General features: G+C 43.9%; 1 protein-coding gene across 1 annotated transcript; it reads right to left on the reverse strand.

Moving 5' to 3' along the window:
• Positions 1-1,481: 1,481 nt before the first annotated feature.
• foxb2 (forkhead box B2) lies at positions 1,482-2,444 on the reverse strand (the record flags this gene model as incomplete). The annotated part of the gene is made up of 1 exon (XM_083912945.1): positions 1,482-2,444. One exon carries the CDS (start codon positions 2,442-2,444, stop codon positions 1,482-1,484), a length of 963 nt encoding a protein of 320 aa, XP_083769071.1.
• Between the last annotated feature and the right edge of the window lie 20 nt (positions 2,445-2,464).

The following is a 2,464-nucleotide window of genomic DNA, read 5'->3' on the forward strand; positions in this document are numbered from 1 at the left end:
AAGAGACAAAACTTGATCCGATTGCCCTGTCTGCTTTTGAAGTTGTGAAGCTGCAGCCCAGAGTGTCAGCTGCTCATATCCATCTTATGAAGATCATGGACACATCATGCATCAGCACATATGCCCATTCCAGATGTGAGTCGTGTCATGATGCTCTCACTGAATGTGTACACACAATCCTGTATTATAGAAGATGACAGGTTGACTTCAATCCAAACAGTAAAGTAAGAGTAAAGTTTGGCTCAGGCATGTTTATATTGTTTTTCACTGTTTTCTTTTTTTTTTCTTGGATGTACCTCTTGAATGTGGGGAACTCCCATGTCCTTGAAATGATAAATAATAATAAAAACACCCTCCTGCTAAATTGTTTGATATTCAATACACTTTCCCTGTGAGCAGTCTGAGATAGGAGTTCAAGAGGGGTTGTTTGGTTGAGTCCTGTCTTAAAAGCTCAAGTGACTTTCATGTGGCCAAATTATTGCATAATCCGAGGGTTCACTCTTGCCATTATCACTGCGTGTCCCCTATACAGATACAACCATGATAGGATTTAAATTATGCATCTGACAACTGCTGGAAAAAATGGACCTAAACGTTTTACTCAATTATCAATTTCTGAGAGCAACTGGTAGAGAGTATGTGCAGTAACCTATGCTGCAAATATTTCCTCTTGTAAACGATGATATGAACTATATTTATTACAATAATAACAATTGTGTGTAGAGAGGCAATTATTGCAAACTAAAAAGCTAAAAACAGCAAATGAAATTGTTTTTTTCATCACATTAACTTGATATAACCGTAATTTAATATAAAATAATTAGTATAATGGAATTAATCTATTTTTTTTTATGATCATTAATTGTAATGTGTTAACATAGACCCCCTAAAAACCATGAGGACATTTAATCAAAACGAGTATTTAAATAACTATGACACCAAAGAAGATTCGGTTGTAAGTTCTTTATGAATATTCTCAGATAAATAGTGTTTACAGGCATAACATTTTCAATTCACTGCTAAGTAACACACAAAAAAGTGCAACGGGCCTTATTATCAAACATGAAGGCCGGTTTGTCTTTAGCCGACAGGTCTAGATTAAAATGGAATACATAGAATAAGAGCAAGATATCTAAACAGAGTTGTTGGTCTGCATTTGGAAAACCTGTTCGTCTCTTAAATCAAAACTTTCTTTGGGTTCAGCGTCTCTACTTGTCTGATTGTATTTATCAGTGCCACATTACAGTATGTGGTAAATGCCCTCACAAATTGTGCAAATAAATTATGATTTCAATCAACATGGGTCTAATGAAAAATTCATTACACAGCACAATGTTAACCTTAGTCTTTACAAATCTCCTATAGCTGCACGTAACTTAAAGTATGATGCTGCTAATAGGCCTATTCTGTCTTATTTTTATACAATAACAATGTCCTTCTTGTTTAAGTTACTTTTCAAAAATGATCCTCAATTTACCCGGTTAGGACAGCAGGAGAGCAGGGTGTAGAGGGTTGCCTTTCCCCTCATGGAGATCGTTTTTCTCCATCACTGAAACCGCCGAGCAGAGCTGGCCCGGGCCGGACTGTAGCCCCGTCAAACTCGGCACGGGACCCAGGGAAGGTGTGGGTTTTATTGGCACGGGAACGGCGGGCAGGGTTTGCCCTGTGGCGTTGTGGTACAGGCCTTTTGCTGACACGCCGAAGGGCGCGTACTCGGATGATGTGGGTACGTGCACGCCACCCATGGACTCCGACAGCATCCCGACGTGCGGCCACATGGAGTTGACAACGCTGCTGAGCTGCGGGGGCACCGGGTAACCCAGGTGGTGCATGACTGAGGTGAGGGGGAGCCCGCTGGCCATCACGCCCTTGTAGTCCCTTCCTATAATGTTCTCGATTGCGAATGGGTGTTTAAACCCGCCGGACTGTGCGCAAGCAATGCCCCCATAACCCTGAAAGTGAGGGAGCCGACCCACGGTGCTAGCCGGGCCGACTGAGTGGTCATGGTGGCCGGATGCTGTGCCCAGCTTGCTGCCCGGGTGGTGGTGGCTGTGATGGTGAAAGTAATGCATCATCGGGGAGCTCTTGCATGCCATATGCTCAGCGCGCAGCACCTTGAAGCGCTTCCGTCTCCTCAGGAAGCTGCCGTTCTCAAACATGTCACCGCAGTCCGGGTGGAGAGCCCAGAAGCTGCCCTTCCCGGGCTGATCAGGCCGCCGAGGGATCTTGATGAAGCAGTCGTTAAAGGAGAGGTTGTGTCGCAGGGAATTCTGCCACCGTTGTGTATTCTCTCGATAATACGGAAACCGGTCCATGATGAACTTATAAATGTCACTCAGTGGCAGCATCTTTTCGGATGAGTTCTGGATAGCCATCGCTGTCAGTGATATGTAAGAATATGGGGGCTTCTGGTCGCTGTAAGAGTTCTTCCCAGGACGAGGCATGGCTTCTTACTGTTTTCTAG

Source organism: Echiichthys vipera, assembly GCF_963691815.1.
Source record: "Echiichthys vipera genome assembly, chromosome: 4".
NCBI classification, from domain to species: Eukaryota; Metazoa; Chordata; class Actinopteri; order Perciformes; family Trachinidae; genus Echiichthys; species Echiichthys vipera.